The 21,086-nt window shown below is 49.0% G+C and overlaps 1 protein-coding gene across 5 annotated transcripts; it reads right to left on the bottom strand.

Moving 5' to 3' along the window:
- Positions 1 to 650: 650 nt before the first annotated feature.
- Positions 651 to 20,993, bottom strand: STX5 (syntaxin 5). Of its 5 annotated transcripts, none has more exons than XM_025878652.2 (11): positions 20,855 to 20,993; positions 19,918 to 20,161; positions 18,448 to 18,518; positions 18,221 to 18,276; positions 18,034 to 18,104; positions 13,622 to 13,738; positions 13,481 to 13,537; positions 13,220 to 13,301; positions 12,222 to 12,328; positions 11,929 to 12,050; positions 651 to 1,415 (listed from the first exon to the last, which is right to left on the bottom strand). In XM_025878652.2, exons 2-11 carry the CDS (start codon positions 20,140 to 20,142, stop codon positions 1,256 to 1,258), a joined length of 1,068 nt encoding a protein of 355 aa, XP_025734437.1. In that variant the 5' UTR covers positions 20,143 to 20,161; positions 20,855 to 20,993; the 3' UTR covers positions 651 to 1,255. The 5 variants fall into 5 exon arrangements, with proteins under 5 accessions (XP_025734437.1, XP_025734440.1, XP_025734438.1 ...); XM_025878655.2 differs by having other exon boundaries at positions 19,918 to 20,009; positions 20,855 to 20,979; XM_025878653.2 differs by lacking the exon at positions 20,855 to 20,993 and adding an exon at positions 20,372 to 20,631.
- Positions 20,994 to 21,086: the final 93 nt, after the last annotated feature.

Here is a 21,086-nt window from a genome sequence, read left to right as displayed (position 1 = left end):
GTTCTCCTAGACTGCCCCCCGCTCCGCTCAACCTCCGCCCCTCGAAGTTCTAGGGTCAGCTTTCAGAGTTGTGATTGTTCTCTCTGTAGCTTGAACTTCCTCTAGGGTGTGTGAGATGTGGGGGGACCCCAACAACTTCAGAATAACACCAAGAAGTGTATTAACCTCCCTGGAGGGTGGGCGTTCCAGGCAGGTTTCTCCTCCATCCTCCTGTGACTGGCTTGGAATTGGTGAGGGGCTTGGAGGGGACCAAGAGCCTCAGCTGGAGCTGGGAACAAGTTCTTCACATTTCACTCCTGGCAGCAGGCAGAGCTCTTGTGTCATCTAGCTCAAGGAAAAATGGGGGCCAGCTGGTTGGAGCATGCAGCTGAAACAGGTACAAACACTGCTGGAGTTGATCCTGGAAGTTGCCACCACTCAGGGACCCATTCTGGGGTCATGCTTCCCCCTCTGAAGGGAAGTTTCCATGCTCATGAAGTGCTGCTGCACCTGGGTGTTCCCTGCCCGGAGGCAGCTGTGTGCACAGGGCCCAAAGCTTGGCCCTTAGAGCCATCAGCCCGGCCTCTCAGTTCTGGTACCAGGCAGTGCGCTCACTCCACTGGCTGTGAAGGCCCTTCGACGCTCCCACCCAGAAATGACGACATGGCTAGTAAGGCTGACAGTCTTGCTGTAATTGGGAGAAAATGGGCTGCAGCGCATTTGGCAGATTGAGAGTCACCAGCAGCCAAAGTTGGGGTTGTGCAGGCAGCCAAGGGGCTCAGGGCCCCCTGCCTCACGTGGTGGAAAGAGGAAGAAGAAAGAGGTCAAATTCTAACCCAGATGGGAAAGTTGGTCCCCGGGGGGGTGGGGGGGGCAATTTCACTTCCTCTCCTCACTCTCAGGAAGGTGGGAAAGGGCATCATCTCCCTTGCTGCCAAAGTTTCCTTTGGAAGAGGCTGGGGAGTTTCTAAAAATCTCCTACCTAGTGGAGACAACCTCCCCCACTAACCCCCCGGTTGGCTTCTCCCTTCCAGCCACCTCACAGCAGAGTACAAATCCAGAACCGTGTGTGTTTCGAGGGCCTGAGGGCGGTGAGGGGAGGACAGGGTGGCCAGAGGCAAAGGGTTAGGGGTCAGGGTCAGTGGCCATTCTCAGCAGTTCCAGGGAAACAGGGCCTTTCTCCCAAGCACCCTGCATAGGCTCAGTGGCAGCACTGGCCACCTGCCCTACCAAAGGGGTTCCAAACCCCCACGGAGTGCCTCAGAGAGGAGAGGGTTCAGGCAAGGAAGACCACAAAGATGATGAAGAAGACAATGAGGATGAGGAAGATTTTGACCATGAGCCACCGGTTCGAGGTGACCGACTGGAAGTACTTGAGGATCTCTGAATGGGCAGCCTCAACATCCAGCTGGGCTCCCAGCACATTCTCGTCGATCCTAGGGATAGGGCCGAAAGAAGAGGAAACAGAAGGACGCTGGATTAAAAAGAATGCTGTTGAAGTAGACTTACCAACATGAAAAGATGGTCACAATATATGGGGGTAAAAAGTATTTTACATACAATACGATCCCATTTTTGTGTATATATGCTTATATATAGGAAAAGCTCTGGAAGGGTAACACAAACAAGTCTTGGCTCTGGTTTGAAGATCAGCTCTGCAACTTATTAGCTTGTGATTCTGAGCCAGTCATTTACCCTCCAGACTCACTTTCTTCAACTGCAAAGGACGGAAAATGAGGATAACTCCAACCCTACATCTCTGGTTGTTGTCAGCCTCAAATGAGTTAACAAACACAAAGTGCCCAACCCACACTAAGAGCCCCCAAAATGTTAGCTATTATAATTTTTTGCTCATCTTTATTGATTTTTGTCTAATAAATAATATTGCATTTGTAATACAGGAGAAAACGCTCACAGACCATTACAGTCAGGAAATCCCAGTTCTGAGACACGAAGAAAAACTTAATGATATGGACAGGAAGTCAGGAGGTAAGAAAATCCCTACAATTAAGAAAACATGTTTCTCCAGGGTACAGAGAAGTCCTCAAAGAAAGGGCCATCTCGGGGCGCCTGGGTGGCTCAGTCATTAAGCGTCTGCCTTCGGCTCAGGTCATGATCTCAGGGTCCTGGGATCGAGCCCCACATTGGGCTCCCTGCTCAGTGGGAGGCCCGCTTCTCCCTCTCCCACTCCCCCGGCTGTGTTCCCTCTCCCGCTGTCTCTCTCTGTCAAATAAATAAATAAAATCTTTATTTTATTTTTTTTTAAAGATGTTTTTATTTATTTGACAGAGAGAGACAGCGAGAGAGGGAACACAAGCAGGGGGAGTGGGAGAGGGAGAAGCAGGCTTCCGGTCGAGCAGGGAGCCCGATGCGGGGCTCGATCCCACATGACCTGAGCTGAAGGCAGACGCTTAACGACTGAGCCACCCGGGCGCCCCATAAATAAAATCTTTAAAAAAAAAGAGAGAGAAAGGGCCATCTCTTGAGAGACTCCTGAGGAAAATAAAACATTTCCTGGCCACCCTGCATATGCAATCCTGAAAACCCAATACAAATCCTGGCCTTTGCAAAGGGAGGCCCTGGGAGCAGAGACTGCGGTGAGCTGTGAGGACAGAAAAGCTGGGAGCCTGGTAATCCAGCTGGAACAGGAAAGGAAAGCCTGGACCAGTGGCTGCAAGCTCCAGGTCCTCAGAAGGTTGTCATGGGGCCTGCGAACTACTCTCTGTCCAAAAACAGGTGCCCAGGGGCGCCTGGCTGGCTCAGTCAGAAGAGCATGCCACTCTTGGGGTACCTGGGTGACTCAGTCAGTTGAGCTGCTGACTTTTTTTTTTTTTAAGATTTTATTTATTTGACAGAGAGAGACACAGCGAGAGAGGGAACACAAGCAAGGGGAGTGGGAGAGGAAGCAGGCTTCCCACTGAGCGAGGAGCCCGATGCGGGGCTTGATCCCAGGACCCTAGGATCATGACCCGAGCTGAAGGCAGACACTTAACGACTGAGCCACCCAGGCACCCTGAGCTTCCGACTCTTGGTTGTGGATCAGGTCATGATCTCCAGGTCCTGGGGTTGAGCCCTGGGTCAGGCTCCATGCTCGCTGGGGAGTCTGTTGGGACTCTCTCTCTCTCTCCCTCTGCCCCTCCACCTGCTCGCATTCTCTCTCATGAATAAATAAATCTTTTTTTTTTTTAAGATTTTATTTATGGGGCGCCTGGGTGGCTCAGTCATTAAGCGTCTGCCTCCGGCTCGGGTCATGATCCCAAGATCCCCACATCGGGCTCCCTGCTCAGCAGGAAAACTGCTTCTCCCTCTACCACTCCCCCTGCTTGTGTTCCCTCTCGCTGTGTCTCTCTCTGTCAAACAAATAAATTAACTATTTAAAAAAATATATTCAGGGTGCCTGGGTGGCTCAGTTGGTTAAGCGTCTGCCTTCGGCTCAGGTCATGATCCTGGGGTCCTGGGATCGAGTCCCACATCGCGCTCCCTACTCAGCAGGGAGTCTGCTTCTCCCTCTGAGCCTCCTCTCTCTCATGCTGTCTCTCATTCTCTCTCTCAAATAAATAAATAAAATCTTTAAAAAAAAATAAAAAATATGTTTATTTATTTTAGAGAGACCGGGGAGGGAGGCAGGGAGAGGAGAGAGAGAATCTGAAGCTGACTCCCCACTGAGCATGAAGCCTGATGCCGGGCTTGATCTCACAACAGGCGATCATGACCCGAGCTGAAACCAAGAGTCAGACGCTTAACCAACTGAGCCACCCAGGCACCCCAAATAAATAAATCTTTAAAAAAAAAAAAATGGAAGAGCATGCGACTCTCGATCTCAGGGTCATAGGTTCGAGCCCACATTAGGTATAGAGATTAAATAAGTAAATAAACTTAAAAATTTTTTCAACTACAGGAGCCTGGACTGTACATGATTCCCTATTTGTGTCAGAGTGGCTAACTAAAGTATCAGGTTTCCTATCTTTGGGCTGTAATTTCATTTCTCAGTGTGGGTGCAACTGTCATTTCATACCCAAGAAAGCAACTGTCATTTCATACCCATACTTTCTTGGGTATGAAATCATGAATGGCTTTGCTTAACAAAAATGGATACACAGTAAATGCAGTCTGGCATAAGATTTTAAATGAGAGTCCATGAATGAAAACTAAAAGGAGGGAACTCGGGGTGGGGCGGGGGATTAGGGCTCCGTGGGACACTCACAATAGTGCGGAGCAGAAGACAGAATGGCGGGGGGGGGGCAGAAAATGTGGCTTGGAAAGGAGAAGGCTGAAGAAAACAGGTTAAAAGCATGGCGAAGAGGGTGAAGGAATGTCTTATGGAGAGAAAGTAAAATTATAGAGGGAAGGAATCAAGCATTAAGAAGCTAGAGTCTCCGGGCGCCTGGGGGGCTTAGTTGGTTAAGCATCTGCCTTTGGCTCAGGTCATGATCCCAGAGTCCTGAGATCGAGTCCCGCATTGGGCTCCCTGCTCAGTGGATAGTCTGCTTCTCCCTTTCTTTCTCCCTCTGCCTCTCCCCCTCCTCATGCTTGTTCTCTCTCTCAAATAAAATCTTAAAAAAAAAAAAAAAAGAAGCTGGAGTCTCAGGGTGCCTAGACGGTGCAGTCGGTTAAGTGTCTGACTCCTGACTTCTGTTCAGGTCATGATCTCAGGGTTGTGAGACTAAGCCCTGAATCGGGCTCCCCACTCAGCTTGGAGTCTGCCTGTCCCTCTCCCTCCCTCTCTGCCCCTCCCACCACCCCTGCACGTGCGCGCATGCGTGAGCGCGCTCTCTCTCAAATAAATCTTAAAAAAAAAAAAAAAGGAGCGCCACGTGGCCAGGTTTAGGAAATCTGACTGTAATGAAAAACAATGATGGTAATGGATTACAATACATCGGATATGAAAAAGAAATCCATTATTCCTAGTAATGGTTTTTTTTTTAACGTTTTATTTATTTATTTGACAGAGAGAGACACAGCAAGAGAGGGAACACAAGCAGGGGGAGTGGAAGAGGGAGAAGCAGGCCTCCCGCTGAGCAGGGAGCCCAATGCGGAGCTCGATCCCAGGACCCTGGGATCTGCCGAAGGCAGACACTTAACCAACTGAGCCACCCAGGCGTCCCTATTCCTAGTAACGTTTAAAGAGAGAAGGCTCCTGCTTTACAGAAGGATGCCAGCTAATAAATGTAGAAGGGATGAAATAGAAAACACACACAAAGTCACGAATGAATCAGGCAAGGACCATCACGGGTCTAAGGAGCTTGACGTTCACATGGACTTGAAGCGTCAGTCCACAGATGACTTAGTTGTATGGTCACCACATTAAACAAGTTACCAAACTTGACATCACCAATAAAAGGATAACCTCAAGTGCCTACTGATAATAATCACCTATGTAGCTGGCCAGCAATCTGTAACCTAGATCTGATGACAAGGAAACACTGGACAAATACACATGCAGGACTTTCTCCAAAAGGCACTGGCCTCTTCGAAGAAAATTCAATGTCACGAGAAGCAAAACAGAAGGCGGACTTGGAGACATAACAAATGCCACGTGTGACTACTGCCTGGGTCTTAAATTCAAGGAAAAAAAGCTAAAAGCACTTTTTTGGGAACAGCTGGGGAAATTTCAGTATGGACTAAGTACCGGGTAATGACAGAGAATTGTTTATTTTCTTAGGTATGATAATGGCATCGTGGCTGTTCAGGAGAATACCAATTCTGGGCAGGTGCGTGCTGAAGTCTTTAGGGATAAAAATGTCATGACCTTTGCACTTTCAAATGGTTCAGAGGGCAAAAAAAGAGGGAAAGCCAATGTGAGAAAATATTAAGCAGGCAAACCTGGGTGAAAGGAACATAGCTGTTCATTTGTACGATCCTCTCAACTTTTCTAAATGTTGTTGTTTTTTTTTTTTTTAAGATTTTATTTGACAGCAAGAGAGCACAGGCACAGGCGGAGGGGCACAGAGGGAGAAGCAGCCTCCCCGCTGAGCAGGGAGCCTGATGTAGGGCTCGATCCCAGGACCCCAGGATCATGACCCGAGCCAAAGCCAGTCGCTTAACCAACTGAGCCACCCAGGTGTCCCCCTCTCAACTTTTCTAGTTAGAAAATTTGTAATTTACAAATTGGGGGGCAAACGGAAATGGAGGAGTAACAGATCAGCAGTTTTCATACCTTAGAAAAAATAAGAATCACCTGTTGAGCATCCCCAAAATGCAAATTCTCACGTCTCCTATTCAGAAAGTCTAGGATGGGGCCCAGGAATCTACATACTGAAGAACTTTGGACTAAATCAGTGGTTTCTAAAGAGGGTGCTCAAATTTCGATCCACTGGCATGCAGGAAGCAAACAGAAGGTCTATTTAAAAAATTTCGGGGGGGGGGTGCCTGCTCAGTGGGGAGTCTATGTCCCTCACCCTCTGCCCCTCCCTCCCTCATGTGCACGCGCTCTCTCAAATAAATAAGATCTTTTAAAAAAATAAATACAATAATAATTTCATCCTTTCAAAATCTCAATTTCTTGTACGTATAGTTGCCCACAACTCTTCTCTCTTTTGTTATTTCCCTTTTGTATTTCCAACCCTCTGTAAAATTGCTTCTGAACCATTCAACTGAAGTTGCTGCACTGATCCAATCAATTCCAGCCCTGCCGCCCCCTGAACACCCTGGAGCCTTGCTTCACACTTCCTTCTCCAGGGGGCACTGAGAAATAACCACTCCTTTCTTCCTAAAACCCCCACCGCCTCAGCTTCTAAGGACACGTTCCTCTCCGCTTTCTTTCCTCACCCTCCTTAGCCTCCTGGACAAATCCTTCCCTTCTCCCCATATTCCTGGGCCCGTGGGGATCTGTCCTGCCCTTTTTCTCACTTTACCCACTGTCTCTGGGCCGTCTCGTCTGTGTCCACGGTTTCACCAGGGGGCCACTGACTCCCCCAAGTCCTTATCTCTAGCCCAGCCCTCTCTGCTGAGCCTCAGACCACACATCAAATGCCACTTGGAGGTCCCATCGAGTCGGTCAGCATGTCCAGAACAAAGCTCACTCCCCTCACCCCAGCATCCATCTACTTCTCCGTGTTCTCTCCGAGAATGAACTTCTTGCTGCGGCACACAGGTCCTTTGTGATCTGGCCCTGCCTCTCCAGCTTCCTCCCTCACCACTCCCCCTGCCACGTGCAGTAATTCTGCATTCCTGGAAGCCACCCAAGCCCTTTTTCATTTCTCAGCTGGTTTTCCCCCCACGTAGAATGGCCTTTCCTTTCCCTGACTGGCATTCCACCTCAGAACTTGGTTTGGTATCTTTTATTTCTAGGAGAGGTACCTAGTCTGAGTTCCCTTCCCTCCTTCCCTTCCTGCCCTTACCATACTGAACTATAACTCAGTGTGTGTCTCTCCTACTAGACATGAGCTCCACAAAGACCGGAATGGTCTTTCACCTTCCTATCCCCAGGTCCAGCAGAACTAGCTCACAGCAGCAACAGATGTTTGCTAAACTAATGAACAAATGAAAACTAACACTGAAAGATACTTCACTCTTTCAAGGAAGACTAGAATGTAAAGTTGCATGCAAATGCATATAATATTAACTATTTTTTTTTAAGATTTTATTTATTTGAGAGCAAGAGAGAGTGAGAGAGATAACAGAGGGAGAGGAAGAGGGAGAAGCAGACTCACTGCTGAGCAGGAAGCTCAATGCGGGGCTCGATCCCAGGAACCTGAGATCATGACCTGGACCGAAGGCAGACGCTTAACCGACTGAGCCACCCAGGCATCCCTAATGTTAACTATTTAAAACACATATGCAGGGTGCCTGGGTGGCTCAGTCGTTAAGCGTCTGCCTTCGGCTCAGGTCATGATCCTAGGGTCCTGGGATCGAGCCCCACATTGGGCTCCCTGCTCACCGGGAAGCCTGCTTCTCCCTCTCCCACTCCCCCTGCTTGTATTCCTTCTCTCACTGTGTCTCTGTCAAATAAATAAATAAAATCTTAAAAAAATAAAAAATAAAATAAATAAAATACATGCAATGGAGAAAGAATCCAAATCTTTTTTTTTTTTTTTTTAAGATTTTACATTTATCCGTCAGAGAAAGAGAGAGCAAGCGAGCACAAGCAGGGGGAGCTACCGGCAGAGGGAGAAGCGGGCTCCCCGCCGAGCAAGGAGACCCACACAGGACTTGATCCCAGGACCCGAGCCGAAGGCAGATGCCCAACTGACTAAGCCACCCAGGCGTCCCAAACCCAAATACCTTTTATAATTGTTTCACTGAATCTATAATAATACTCTAATATTCAAAATACATCACAGCCTGAGGAGCTACAGTTTTTATGGAACAACCCAATAAGGAGGTCCCTAGGTCTCGGTTGAACCGGGTTAAGAATCAGTCTTTTGAGGTCTCTTGATTTCAGGACCAAGACGGCTAGACTCTTAGCACCTTATAAATGGTTGATACCATAGTCAATGAATAAATAAACAAACAAACATCCTGTTAAATAGTGGTTCTCAAACTTGGATGCTCATGAGAACCTCCTATGAGCTTATATAAAATGGAAATTCCTGGAGGTCCAGTCCACTCACATCTATGGAATCAGGATCTCCAAGTGTGAGGCGAGGGGCCTGTTTTCTTTACCTTGCCCAATTAAATAGGTGAGGCTGCTTAATGGACTGGTACTGGGAAACCTGCTTTATACAAATATAGGTGTTCACCCCGTCTCACATGATCAAGAGTGTGTGACTCTTGATCTAGGGGTTGTGAGTTCAGGCCCCATGTTGGGCATAGAGTCTACCTAAAAACATAAGGGGGGGCGCGCGTCTGGGTGGCTCAGTTGGTTAAGCGTCTGCCTTTGGCTCAGGTCATGATCTCAGGCTTCTAGAATCGAGCCCCACTTGGGTCTCCCTGCTCAACTGGGAGTCTGCTTCTCCTTCTCCCTCTGTCCCTCCCCACCGCTCATGTGCTCTCTCTCTCTCAAATAAATTAAATCTTACACACACACAAAACAAAAAAGAGAAAGAGAGAATGAAAGTGAAATAAAGAAATGTTCAGATAAAAGGAAAGTAAAACAACAGATCTGGGGTGCCTGGCTGGCTCAGTCGGATAAGCTGCTGACTCTTGATTTCGGCTCAGGTTATAATCTCCTGGGTCCTGGGATCTAGTCCCATGTTGGGCTACTTCGGCTCCACGCTCAGCAGGGAGTCTGCTGCTCTCCCTTCCCTCTTTCCCTCCCCCTCCCCGAAATAAATAAATCTTTATTTATTTATTAGAGAGAGAGCACAAGCAGGGGGAGCGGCAGAGGGAGAGGGTGAAAATGACTCTCCGCTGAGCAGGGAGCCCAATGTGGGGCTCAAACCCAGGACCCAGGACCATGACCCAAGCTGAAGGCAGATGCTTAACTGACTGAGCTACCCAGGGGCTCCACTAATTAGAATTTAGATAATAATTTGGAAGGAAAAAAAAAGAAATCGTAAACATAGAAGTAAATATGAAAGACAAATTTTTCTTAATTTCTGTAAAATAAAAATTATAATACTGGATTATGGGATTTCAAAGGTATGTAGGTGCAACAGATAGGACAACCAGAGCATAAAGGCTACATGACAGAGTTGCACAGTTCTTACATTTTTTTTTTTGGTTTTTTAAATTTTTTTTGAGAGAGAGAGAGAGTGCACGCATGTAAGCACCCACGTGTGCACAAGCAGGGGGGAGGGGCCGAGAGGGGGAGAGAGAGAATCTCAAGCAGGCTCCACACTCAGCATGGAGCCCAGCACAGGACTGGATCTCATGATCCTGAGGATCATGACTTGATCTGAAATCAAGAGTCAGACTCCAACTGACTGAGCCGCTCAGGCACCCCTAAAGTTCTTGCATTTTATATAAAGTAGGCTGTGAGCCAATGATGCCCGCTGTAATCCCTAGATCAGCCACTTAAAAAAAAAAGGCAATGACATATAGCTAAAATACCAGCAAAAAATTTTTTTGAAATTTAAATTTTGAAAAAAATTTCAGTTGTTCAAAAGATAGGGAAGGAGGAACAAAGGGACAAAAAACAGGAAAAAGAAAGAGAAAGCAAGCAGTAAAATGGTAAGCCTATATTAAAAAGTACACTATTTTTACGGACTCAAAAGAAAACCCTGAATAGCCAAAGCAATCTTGAGAAAGAACAAAGCTGGAGGTATCACACTCCCTGATTGCAAACTATACTGCATTAACTACAGTCATCGTAACAGCACGGCACTGGCACAAATACACACGGATCAATGGAACAGGGGGGAGCCCAGACATAAATCCTCGCATATATGATCAATTAATCTACAACAAAGGAGGCAAGAATATAAATGGGGAAGACAGTCTCGTCCACAAATGGTGTTGGGGAAATGGGACGGCTACATGTAGAGAACGAAACTGGACCGCTTGCTTTCACCACATGAAAGTGAACTCACAATGGATGAAAGACTTGAATGTGAGACCTGAAACCAGGGGCGCCTGGGCGGCTCAGTCGTTAAGCGTTTGCCTTCAGCTCAGGTCATGATCCCAGGGTCCTGGGATCGAGTCCCGCATCAGGCTCCCTGCTCTGTGGGAAGCCTGCTTCTCCCTCTCCCACTCCCCCTGCTTGTGTTCCCTCTCTCGCTGTGTCTCTCTCTGTCAAATAAATAAAATCTTAAAAAAAAAAAAAGACCTGAAACCATAAAAATTCTAGAAAAGAACACAGGTGGCAGGCTCCTTGACATCACTTAGCAATATTTTTTGGACCTGATTCCACAGGCAAGAGCAACAAAAGCAAAAATAACAAATGGGAGTACATCAAACTAAAAAGCTTTTGCAGAGAGAAGAAAACTATCAACAAAGTTCTCTCCTACTGAAAAGGAGAGAAGTTTGCAAATCACTTACCCGATACAGGGCGAATAGCCAAACCTCATATAACTCAACAGCTAATAAATAAATAAAATAAACTGGGGCGCCTGGGTGGCTCAGTTGCCTGGTTAAGCAACTGCCTTCGGCTCAGGTCACGATCCCAGGATCCTGGGATCGAGTCCCGCATCAGGCTCCCTGCTCAGCGGGGAGTCTGCTTCTCCTGACCCTCCCCCCTTTTCATGCTCTATCTCATTCTCTCTCTCAAATATATAAAATCTTAAAAAAAGTAAATAAATAAAATAAAATAATTAAAAAATGGGCAAAAGGTCTGAATAGACATTTTTCCAAAGAAGACATCCACATGGCCAAGAAGCACATGGAAAGATGCTCACCACCACTCATCATCAGGGAAATACAAATCGAAACTACAATGAAGTATCACCTCATACCTGTCAGAATGGCTAGCATTTAAAAAAAAAAAAAAAAGAAAGAAAGAAAGAAACAACAGGTGCTGGTGAGGATGTGGAGAAAAGGAACCTTTGTGCACTGTTGGTGGGAATGCAAACTAATACAGAGACTCTGGGAAACAGTATGGAGGTTCCTCAAAAAATTAAAAATAGAACTACCACATGATCCAGTAATTCCACTTCTGGGCATTTATCCAAAGGAAAAGAAAACACAAACTCAGAAAAATATATGCACCCCTATGTTCACTGCAGCATTATCTACAATAACCAAAACTCCGGAAGAAGCGTCGGAGTCCACTGATAGGAACTACTCAGTCCCTTTCTTAACACGTCATCCCACCATAATTCTCCGCGTAGACTTTATCATTACCAGAAAATTTCTTGTCAACTCTTTTGAATAGCTGTCCTCACCCATGCTCCTGAATTCCACACCTACACTATAGAGACTTCACTGTTACACTCATTGCTGTATCACCAGCACCTAGAACTGCGCCTGACAAGAAACAGGCGCTCCATAAACACTTGTTGAATGAATCCTGTGCGCAGGCCAGATTCACTCTACTCTTTCAAAGGGCATCAAGCTGTCCCTGCGGACCTTTAGGATGCCACCCCACAGGGAAGAGAAGGTTCTTCTATCTGGGGTAAAAAAGAGTCTCACCTCTGAATGGTTTCTTCCTGCTCCTTAACCATGTGTGCCAGTTGCTGAAAGATGGAGCCCAGCTCGACAATTGTGGACTCGATGTTCTGCATGGTGTCTGCCCGGCTCTGGATGTAGGAATCCTTAAGAGGAGAGAGAGTGCACGTGAGCACGAGGAGCTTCCTCAGGGGAGGGCCTGCCTCTTTAGGACCCTCCTAGCTTGCCACTCTACTCAAGGCACATTTCAAACACTTGCTAGCTGCCCACCTGGGAGGACAGAGGAGCATCTCCTCCCCGGTTCAGAGCCCAGGTACCTGCTCATCAATGAGCTGCAGCTGCTGGCTGGTCCGAGAGTCCATCATGTCAATGGCCACATCCCCAGAGGCACGGGACTCCGCCCCCAAAACCACAGCACTGCCCCCTGGGGAAAGAAAGAACAGGCACTTCTTAGTACTTGAAAGCAGGTTCAAAGCCCACGTGCTGAGTTTCAGTCCCAGCTCTGGCACTTACTAGCACTGGGGCCCTGGACAAGTCATTTAACCTCTCTGGGCCCCAGTTTCCTCCCCTTTATTTATTTATTTTATTTTAAAGATTTTATTTGTTAGAGGGCGCCTGGGTGGCTCAGTTGGTTAAGCGACTGCCTTCGGCTCAGGTCATGATCCTGGAGTCCCGGGATCGAGTCCCACAGCGGGCTCCCTGCTCGGCGGGGAGTCTGCTTCTCCCTCTGACGCTCTTCCCTCTCGTGCTTTCTATCTCTCATTCTCTCTCTCTCAAATAAAAAAATAAAATCTTTAAAAAAAAAAAGATTTTGTTAGAGACATAGTGAGAGAGGGAACACAAGCAGGGGGAGCAGGAGAGGGAGAAGCAGGCTTCCCACGGAGCGGGGAGCCCGACATGGGGCTCGATCCCAGGACCCTGGGATCACGACCTGAGCCGAAGGCAGACACTTAACGACTGAGCCACCCAGGCGCCCCAGTTTCTTCCCCTTTAAATAGCACATAATAATAGTGGCTTTCTCAGAGGGCGGTGGTGAAAATTAAATGGGAGAATGTGAATGAATGACAAAAATATTAGAAACAGTCATTCTATTGCACATGACTGAATTCAGCCCCGACAGTTGAGAATGTGGAAGACTAAGTGCGGATCATGAATGCCAGCGATCGGGTTTGACCTCTGAGAGAAAAATCCTGGTGTCTCCCTGGCCTGTCCATTCTCCTAAGTGAGCCCTGCCCTCACAGGGTTAGAGGATGCCATCACAGCCCGAGTAACCGAGTCTTAGCCCTCAGGGTTCCCCGCATTGCTGGTGACTTACCCAGGTGGTTGGGGGCCAGGGGCAGGGCTGACACGGGTGCTCGGGAGAATTGGTCCCGCCGGTTCCTCTGCTGCTTCAGGTTCTGGGATTGGGGAAGAAATGCAAAGCTCCTGAGGCCTCTGGGAAGCAGGCATGTTAGAGAGAGAGAGACCCTCCTGTTGGCCTAGGATGCTGTTATCCTCACCCCTCCACTTGTTCCTTTCCCATTTCCTCCTCGGACCCTTACCCCGGTTCCTACCCCTCCTAACAGATTCTTCTTACCTCTGTCCTCACTTCTAAAACTGATTTGAAGTCATTGGACATCGAGGCCAGTTTTGACTAGAAAAAAAGAGAGGGTTGGCCAGAGAAGACAACACCTTTCTCCCTTCTGCCTCCCCCTCCACTGACCCCAGGTTCCCCCACCTGCAGGGAGACCACGATGGTGTTGGAATGGGTTTGCAGGTGCCGGCCGCTCTGGCTGCCCTTGGCCCTCACGAAATCCTGAAGCTGGGCAATTTGTTTGTTGAGGCTATTGATGTCCTAGGGAGAGCCAACAGAAAAACTGTTAACCAAGGGGTCCTCAGCCAATGTCTCTCCCACATGGACAGCTCTGGCAGGGAAGACAGAGTGGAAGCTATGAGCAGGGGTGAGGGTATTTCGAAGTCAGACCAGAAGGGCCTGCTGGGATGTTCCAAGCTCCAGACTTTGTTCTGGCTCAGTCCCTGCTGAGTAGAGACAGAAGAGGCGAAATCTGGTCTCATCCATTTCTAAATAAATGACTTGTTTACCCCCTTCACCCTACAGCTCAACTCCACCCTGTGAGGCCCAGGCACGTGGGCACAGAACTACTTCGAAGGCCAAAATCTCACACCCAGAGCACACTGACCAGCAAAGCACCTATGCAGCTGTCAGGAGAAGGGGAGTCTCCGTGGTTTCCCAGAAGCATCAACAAAATGCCTCTTATATACAGAACTCCTTTCAAAATCATTATTGCAAAAGAGTAAAAGCTGTCACTTGTCCAAAGCCACATATGATGAGGTAAAGTAGCACAGCCAGGCTTTCTACACCAGACCAAGGCATCCTCCGCTCCCTGATCCGGCTTGCCGAGTGCCAGGGAAGACAAGAGAGACGAAGGAGGTAGCCGGGGAGTGGCAGAGAAAGTTTGCCCAGGGGATTGGGGCGGGGGGGGGGGGAAGAGGTCAGGAATAGTGAGTTCAAGGAACAGGCTGGAGACAAACTAGATTAGTCAACTTCTAGAATTCTTCCAATAGTCCCCCCAGTTAGCATTCCAGCCACAACCACTCAAGACCCATGGATGATATCCACTGCTGACTGGTCTGGCTCTTTGGAGCTGATGCAGCCTCCTTAGAGAACCACGTCCAAACTGCATTCCACGGTTTCTCCCCATAAAATCTCCTCTCCCACAGTTCTAGCTTAGAAAATGGTACCACTTCCCACCAAAGCACCCAAGCTAAAAACTTTTTTTTCTTTTTTAAGATTTTATTTATTTATTTGACAGAGACAGACAGTGAGAGAGGGAACACAAGCAGGGGGAGTGAGAGAGGGAGATGCAGGCTTCCCGCGGAACAGGGAGCCCGATGCGGGGCTCGATCCCAGGACCCTGGGATCATGACCTGAGCCGAAGGCAGACGCTTAACAACTGAGCCACCCAGGCGCCCCCAGAAGCTTCTAAGTCACATACTCATACCTCCTAAGCCCATCTCTATGCCACAACACAATCACACTCTATGGATCACTTACCAGGCACTGAGCGCCTTGTATCTGCGTGCTGTGTGCCACACAGCACGCCAAGCAGCTTACAACTTTCTTTGTCCTTACACTTAACACAGAAGACAACTCCTAATTCCCTGCCAAAAGCTGTTCCCCCTTCTCTCTCCTTTTCCATTTTGGTAAATGGCACCACCAGTCACAAGCTGCTCAGACCAGACACTGGAGAGCCATCCTCAATTCCTCTCTTTTCCCCTTAATCCATAGGGAGCCTAGTGGGAGCCCACAGAGAACCCAGCTCACCTCCTTCTCTACTAAACCTACCCTAGACCATATCGTCACCTTCTCTCAACATTCACCAAGAGCCTCCTAAATGGCCTTCCTCTTACAGCCTGCCCTCAACAATCCACCCTCAACACAGCAAAAAACGTGAGCTTTTGAACCAGAAATGGAGCACGTCATCCCTCTGCTTAAAATCTCCCAAGAGCGGGCGCCTGGGTGGCTCAGTTGGTTAAGCGACTGCCTTTGGCTCAGGTCATGATCCTGGAGTCCTGGGATCAAGTCCCGCATTGGGCTCCCTGCTCAGCAGGGAGTCTGCTTCTCCCTCTGACCCTCCCCCCTCTCATGTGCGCGCGCTCTCTCTCTCTCTCTCTCTCTCTCTCAAATAAATAAATAAATAAATCCTTAAAAAAAAAAAGTTAAAAAAAAAAAAAATCTCCCAAGAGCTTTCCACTAAATTTAGAACACAAGCCAAACTCCTTACCTGGCTGACGCAGGCTCTCTAGGCTCTGGCGCTGCCCACTTCCCTGACCTCATCCCCTCCCAGTCTCCTTCTCACTTGCTGTGCTGCAACCACACTGGCCTCCTTCGTGTTCATCAAATGCCCTAAGGTGGCCCTCCCTTCAGGGCCTTTCCCTTTGCTATTCCCACTTTCTGGAAAGTGCTCCCACCAGATCTTTGCATGACTGGTTTTCTTCACCATTCAGGTCTCAATGCCACTTCTCACAGGCTGTCCTAGATCACCCCCATCTACAGTAAGCCCCTACCCTGAGGAACTCACTTCCCTTGTTTCTTTAATAGGATTCACCAACCTGAAATTGTTTTCTCTATCTACTTGTCTAGTGTCTGTTCACCCATTCAGAAAGGAAATTCCTGGGGCACCTGGGTGGCTCAGTCGGTTGAGCATCATCCGACTTGATTTTGGCTCAGGTCATGATCTCGGGGTTGGGACTGAGCACTTCATTGGGCTCTGTGCTGAGCATGGAGCCTGCTTGAAATTCTCGCTCTCCCTCTCTCAAAAAAAAAAAAAAAAAAAAAAAAAAGTAAATAAATAACAAAGGCAGGCAGGCAGGAAGGAAGGAAATTCCCCAGGGCAGGTACCACATCTTGTCTTGCTCACTGCTGAATCCCCCAGAACCAGGTAGCTATAAGTCACTCAATAATGTGACTTTAAAAATAAACACCTGAATCCCCGCAACAACCCTCTGAGGCAGGTGCTGTTATTAGCCCCCTTTTATTCATTAGGGAACTGAAGCTCAGAGTAGTTAGGTGGCTTACCCAACATTACACCATAGTCGGTGGACTTGGGATTTGAACTCGTCTGTCTGAATCCAGGCAGTGGTTCTTCAAAGCCTACGCTACAGTGCCCCAATAGTTCATGGTGTCCTCTCTCCTCCACCCCGCACGGCGCCTCCCGTCATGGCTGGCCCAGCCTCTGCCAGAGTCACTGTCCCTTCACAACTGACAGCAGCAGAGCTTCCTCCCTAGCCTCTCTGCGCAGCGATGCTCCGGGCTGGTTTTTTTCCCCCTGCGGTCATTCAACTTCACGTTTTATTCTCATGACATTGTGCTGGGAGAAGAAGGAATCACAACTGTACAGATTCTGATACAACTATAGGGGGGTCTTTCAGACAGACTTAGAATCCAGATTCTCATCGTCCTTGCAGCCTATGGCATTCAGTGATTCCATGCTCCTTACCCAGGCCCACAGTGATCTTCACAATCAGCCACCAACCTACCTTCCCAGCCTCATCTTTTTTTTTTTTTTAAAGAGTTTATTTATTTATTTGACAGAGAGAGGCACAGCGAGAGAGGGAACACAAGCAGGGGGAGTGGGAGAGGGAGAAGCAGGCTTCCCGAGGAGCAGGGAGCCCGATGTGGGGCTCGATCCCAGGACCCTGGGATCATGACCTGAGCCGAAGGCAGACACTTAACGACTGAGCCACCCAGGCGCCCCCCAGCCTCATCTCCTGCCGACCAGTCGTCCAATCAACACATAGTGAGTACCTCCTCTACACCAGACACTATTACAGACATTGGGGCTACATCAGTGAACAAGCAGAAAGAAAAAAAAATAATCTCTGTTCTTGTGGCACTTATACTTTTTTTCTTTGCTGGGGGGCGGAAGAGGTAGAGGGGAGGGAACAAAACCAATAAATGTAAGTAAGTCAATGATAGAGAATGTTAGAAAGTATCAAGTGCTGTAACAAGAAAATAGAGTAAGGTTAGGGAGGTCACAGGTCTGAGCACTGAAGTACTAAACAGCATGCTCAGGATAGGCCTCCCTGAGCAAATAACATCTGAACAAAGACTTCAACTTTCTCTTTTATAAGCTCGGCCACAGCGCATACTGTTTCCTCTGTCTGGAATGTCCTTCCACTGCCTCTATGCAAGCCTTGAAACCAGTTCAGATTTCACTCCCTCTATAAAATCTGGAATGTTCTTCCACTGCCTCTATGCAAGCCTTGAAACCAGTTCAGATTTCACTCCCTCTACAAAATCCATAAAATCAGTGTCCCCAGACTGTCTCATTCATCTTTTCACAAGGTCTAGACCATTTGCCTTCTCCTCACTGTAAGTATGAGTTTGTGGGACTGGATACCTCCTGTAGACAATAAGCCCTGAAGGCAGAAATCTTGCCTCAAGTTTGTGAGGCACGTGCCCAGCAGTGCTCTGTACACAGTTGATAACCAATCAGTGTCCACTGACTCAACGGATGAGCAGGATGTCTGGGGCTGGCTCTAGAAACTTACTCTGGGCCCCATGATAACGGGAACTCATCAAAGTGATCTGACTGGAATGCTAGCTCCTGATAGCTAGCAGCTCACCTGTTTGATGATGTAAGTTAGCTCTTCGATTTCCACTGCTTTATCATCGAAGAGGGACTTGCGCTTTGCCACTGCAGAGACAAATGAGGCCACAACGGGGGAGGTCAAAGACAAGGCTCAGGGAGTACGGTTCCTCAGCCCTCTCTGGTTCACTGTCCCATCTCTGAAAGACCCCAAGAACACTCACAGATTGTCAGCTTCTCCAGCTTGGCAAATGTGTTGCTGAGGTCTTTCCCAATGCGCCTGGAAAGGAGCATTAGTGAGGGCACCATGGGAAAGGGCAGGACAGGGCCTATTCCCACATTAGCTCCAGCACAACCGATGCGGCCCTCCCTCACAGCCAAGGCCACCCGAGGCAAGCCTACTGATCCCCAGACACTGCAGCACCCCACCACGTAACTTCTCTCAACTTACTTGGCCATGAGCGTAAATTCACTACGCTGCCGGACAGCACGCAGAGCCGGCTTGTTTGTCTGGATTCCATTCTGAAATGCAACATCAAGAGGTGACACTTTAGTCCCCCTCCCCATTTCCAGCTTTCACTGTTCCTCGGGTGTCCACTAAATTCTCCCTAGTACTTCCACCAGACGGTCTTTTTTTATCAGTAGTCACTTAGAGCTCACATTTGAACACAGGTAGACCCAGGTTCAAATCTTGACTCCACCACTTATTAGCTGGGAGGTTTGGGCAAGTGACTTAAACCATCCTGAATCTGTTTCCTCTTGCATAAAATGGAGACAATCTACACACCTCCTATAGTTGTTGCCAAAGTTAAACACAAGGGCTATAAAGTATTTTAGTTAGATACCTCCTACATTGTAAGCACTAAATAAATGATAGGCACTATTACCATTTTATTTCTCCAATCAGGAAATCAAAGAGGATAACTGGAAAGCTCTCGGAGATCATACAGAAAAGCAGTTGTTAAGGGCTGAGCAGTAAAAATATTTAAAATTACAGTCACTCAGGTCCCGCTTTGATTCAGGATGTCTGGATTAAAACAAGGGAATCTAATTTGTAAAAAAGCACTCCAAAGTAATTTTGAAAAAAACTACTTATCGGGGTGCCTGGGTGGCTCAGTTGGTTAAGCGGCTGCCTTCAGCTCAGTGCATGGTCCCAGGGTCCTGGGATCGAGCCCCGCATCGGGCTCCCTGCTCAGCGGGGAGTCTGCTTCTCCCTCTCCCTCTGCCTGCCGCCCCCTCTGCTTGTGCTCTCTCTCTCTCTGTCAAATAAATAAATAAAATCTTTAAAAAAACAAAAAAAAAGAAAAGAAAAAACTACTTATCAAAAAGACTGCTTTCATTTTATAGATGTAAAAACTGAGGCCCAGGGGCACCTAGGTGGATCAGTGGGTTAAGCCTCTGACTCTTGACCGCAGTTCAGGTCTTGATCTCAGGGTCATGAGTTCAAGCCCTAGCACTGGGCTCCATACTGGACATGAAGCCTACTTTAAAACAAAAACAAAATACCCCCCTTCACCTCCCAAAAAACGCGAGGTCCAAGTAGACTAACTTCCCTGTGGCCACAGAGCAAACTTACGGTAGGACTATTCCGGAACTAGAATTCAAAGTGCCTGTCTCTGAGCTAAAGGCTCTTCCTAGAACCTGTTCCTTATCCAAACCAAATATACTGCAGCCGTCTCTCATCCTGAGATACTCCTTCAAAGAGGAGCAACCCTATCCTCTGGTGGAATTTCTCAAAAAACAGTCTAGGTTCTTGCCTCTAGATAATTGACGCACTCCTTTTCTGTTGCTCAGTAGATCCTACAGCCCCCTCCAAGCTGCATCAGTTCTCCCCAAATTATGTCAATTAACGGTGCTGGAGCACAGCCTCTCCCAGATTTCAGTAAGGCTCACTCCTGCCTTTCCCACTCCTGGTCCTTACCTGACGGCTCTGCAGGGACTTGCAGGCAGACAGGAACTCCTGGGTCCGATCCCGGCAGGACATGGTGTTGGGAGGGGGAGGGACCAGGGCCACTGGGGGGGGCAGAGGGGCGATGTCGCTGCTGCTACTGCCAGCAGTTGCAGGGGATAGGACCTGTGTCTTTGAGAGACCCAGGTAGACACCCTGATCCGTGTTCTTAGACCCGTAGCGTTTCCGCGGGATCATTGAGACGCATAACCTCGGACTGTTGTGGAGGGGAGAGTGTCATTCCCCAGGCAGCCTCCTTCCCCACAAATCCCACGCCCCTCCCCCCCCACACACCAGTAAATTCTCGGGCCCCTTCTGCACTTGGCACGGGCTTTCGCGCCCAAAGCCACCCGCAGGTCCTGGGGCCGGCCCACGGCGGGCAGGGCCCCGCTCTCCCGCCCGATCCGTCCCGCTCCTCAGACTCTACCAACTTGGCTCCGGCGGCCAGAGCGCGGGCCGGGGGCCGTGAAGCAGGGGCAGGGCCAGAGGCAGGTCCCGTGGCCCCGAGGCGCCAGCCCGGCCTGTGCAACTGCCCCAGGCCCTAACCGGGCCCTCCCGTATCCGCGGATCCCTTCGACTCCTGAGGGAGAAACGGTGACGGACCCCCTGAGGGGGACACACTTCGGTGGGCGGAGGGGGGGGAATCTCTGGGTGTTTATTTGAAACAGGAAGTCCCACCCCCGCCCAAGTACCGCCTTCTGGAGGACTGAAATCACTGATTAGCTAATGCCGACGTCTTTCTCAACAGGGGCTTTCCTGACTGGACGGCGAAGTATTCCCTCACCCCGAGCCGGGCCGGCAGGACTTGCCCGCTCGCCCCAGGTTCCCTTCCCCCCTCTCGTCGCCGCCCCCGGAAAGCCGCTGCCCGGAGCGGACACGGCGGCCAGACCCCTCCTAGAGCGAGTCCTACCTCCTCTCTGCCGCCTGCCGCCGCCACCAGTGCCACAGTCCCCCGGATGGTCACCGCCTCCTCCCCAAGCGCCGTAGCCGCCGAAATCCGACCAAAGGCTAGAAGCCGCCACGTCACCCACACATAACCCCACCCCCGGTGACGAGAGGGCGGTGCCACGCCTTTTGGAGCACAGCGGCTCGAGAGACACGCCCTCCCACCCAAAGGCCGGAGCGGCTCCATCCTCCCATTG

This window comes from Callorhinus ursinus, unplaced genomic scaffold (genome assembly GCF_003265705.2).
Source record: "Callorhinus ursinus isolate GAN/ISIS: 27379988/994484 unplaced genomic scaffold, GSC_fseal_2.0 scaffold51, whole genome shotgun sequence".
Taxonomy (NCBI): domain Eukaryota; kingdom Metazoa; phylum Chordata; class Mammalia; order Carnivora; family Otariidae; genus Callorhinus; species Callorhinus ursinus.
The sequence above is the reverse complement of the archived record's forward strand: the minus strand, read 5'-3'. Positions and strand labels throughout refer to the sequence as shown.

Bases quoted from the DNA above. Each gene is read 5' to 3' on its own strand.
- STX5 (XM_025878652.2), bottom strand. From the start codon at position 20,142: ATGATCCCGCGGAAACGCTACGGGTCTAAGAACACGGATCAGGGTGTC. The intron at 13,538-13,621 runs GTGGGGGAACCT...CTTTTTTTCTAG, and splicing joins CCATCGTGGTCTCCCTGCAG to TCAAAACTGGCCTCGATGTC. The intron at 13,302-13,480 runs GTAAGAAGAATC...CCCCAATCCCAG, and splicing joins TTTTAGAAGTGAGGACAGAG to AACCTGAAGCAGCAGAGGAA.